This window comes from Arachis ipaensis, chromosome B06 (assembly GCF_000816755.2).
Source record: "Arachis ipaensis cultivar K30076 chromosome B06, Araip1.1, whole genome shotgun sequence".
NCBI classification, from domain to species: domain Eukaryota; kingdom Viridiplantae; phylum Streptophyta; class Magnoliopsida; order Fabales; family Fabaceae; genus Arachis; species Arachis ipaensis.
In genome coordinates this window covers 120981816-120983002 of record NC_029790.2, presented here as the reverse complement: position 1 = coordinate 120983002, position 1187 = coordinate 120981816, and the positions used below count along the sequence as shown (strand labels likewise).

General features: G+C 26.9%; 1 protein-coding gene across 3 annotated transcripts in view; it reads left to right on the top strand.

Annotated features, from left to right (window-relative positions):
- Nucleotides 1–1187, top strand: part of LOC107648418 (triacylglycerol lipase 2) — an 8608-nt gene that overhangs the window by 5005 nt on the left and 2416 nt on the right. For all 3 annotated transcript variants that reach the window (XM_021104897.1, XM_016352289.2, XM_021104898.1), the window contains 3 exons: nucleotides 400–543; nucleotides 660–700; nucleotides 1105–1184. In XM_021104897.1, coding sequence (XP_020960556.1) covers nucleotides 400–543; nucleotides 660–700; nucleotides 1105–1184 — 265 coding nt within the window. The remainder of the gene's footprint in view (nucleotides 1–399; nucleotides 544–659; nucleotides 701–1104; nucleotides 1185–1187) is intronic.

Below are 1187 nucleotides of genomic sequence, written 5' to 3'. Positions count from 1 at the left end.
ATGTTAAATATTAACAAATCTACACATGAATAAAATTAATATTTTGATATTTTAAATAAAAATCATCTTTCGTAAATACAAAATTAATTTTGTTCATTCATGATTAATATTGTATGTTAGCGTTTTAAAATTTGATGGTTAACAAAAATAGTTTACTCTTTATTCATCGTATTAACAGTTTGGCGGATACCAGTGACTTAGTGTATATACTTGAAAATGTGAAAATGACACGAATTATTGAACTGAAACAAGTTTACGACAGCCATGGATATCGTGATGAGAATAAATAATCACATAGAACAAGTGAATAACATACAATAATATTGTGTGGGAAATTTAAAATCAAGATTATTGAATATAATTGATGTAAAACTAGAAATTAATGAGCATGTTTGGCAGGGAACATTGACAGTTTTGGCTTCCTTGTCGGAAGGGAAATTGGTGAATCAGCTGAAATCAGCAGCATTATTGAGCCCCATAGCCTATTTGAGTCATTTAACCACTCAATTATTAGATGTTGCAGCTAAGTTTTATCTAGACGAGGTAAATAAATTAATACAAGTTTAATATTCATGAACCATATATACTTATTAATTAATTAATTAATTATCAAGACTCAACATTATCCGTTCCCATTGTTTTTGTGTTTTGCCAAACAGTTCATTCGAATATTTGGGCTATCGGAATTCATTCCCAAAGGGTAAGAACTAAGAACACAACAAAAAATAGCCGACTCGTTCGTCGTTAATGTTATGTAGACTTCAACTCTATCACGTTTCCATGCATGTGTAATATAGTTTATAGAAAAGTATAGGATATCAATATATTATCTGTTAATTTATTGTCAATAATAATTAATTATTATAAAAAATATATGTATAAGAAGATACATTTACATAAAAATATTTTTGTTAGATACATCTATAAAAAAGATATTTTTATTAGACATATTTATAAAAATATTTTCATTAAATACAGTTATAAATAAAAGTTGGTAGAAGTTAGTAGAATTCTTATTGGTTACGTAGCAGAATTGATAATTTATTTATTTTTATGTGTTTGTAATTTTGTATAATGCTATATTTATTATTATTTTTTTTATAGGATACCTGTTCAAGCCTTTCTCAAGCTAGTTTGCGATCACCCTGGAGTAGATTGTTACGACTTGTTGCCTGTTATAACCGGTT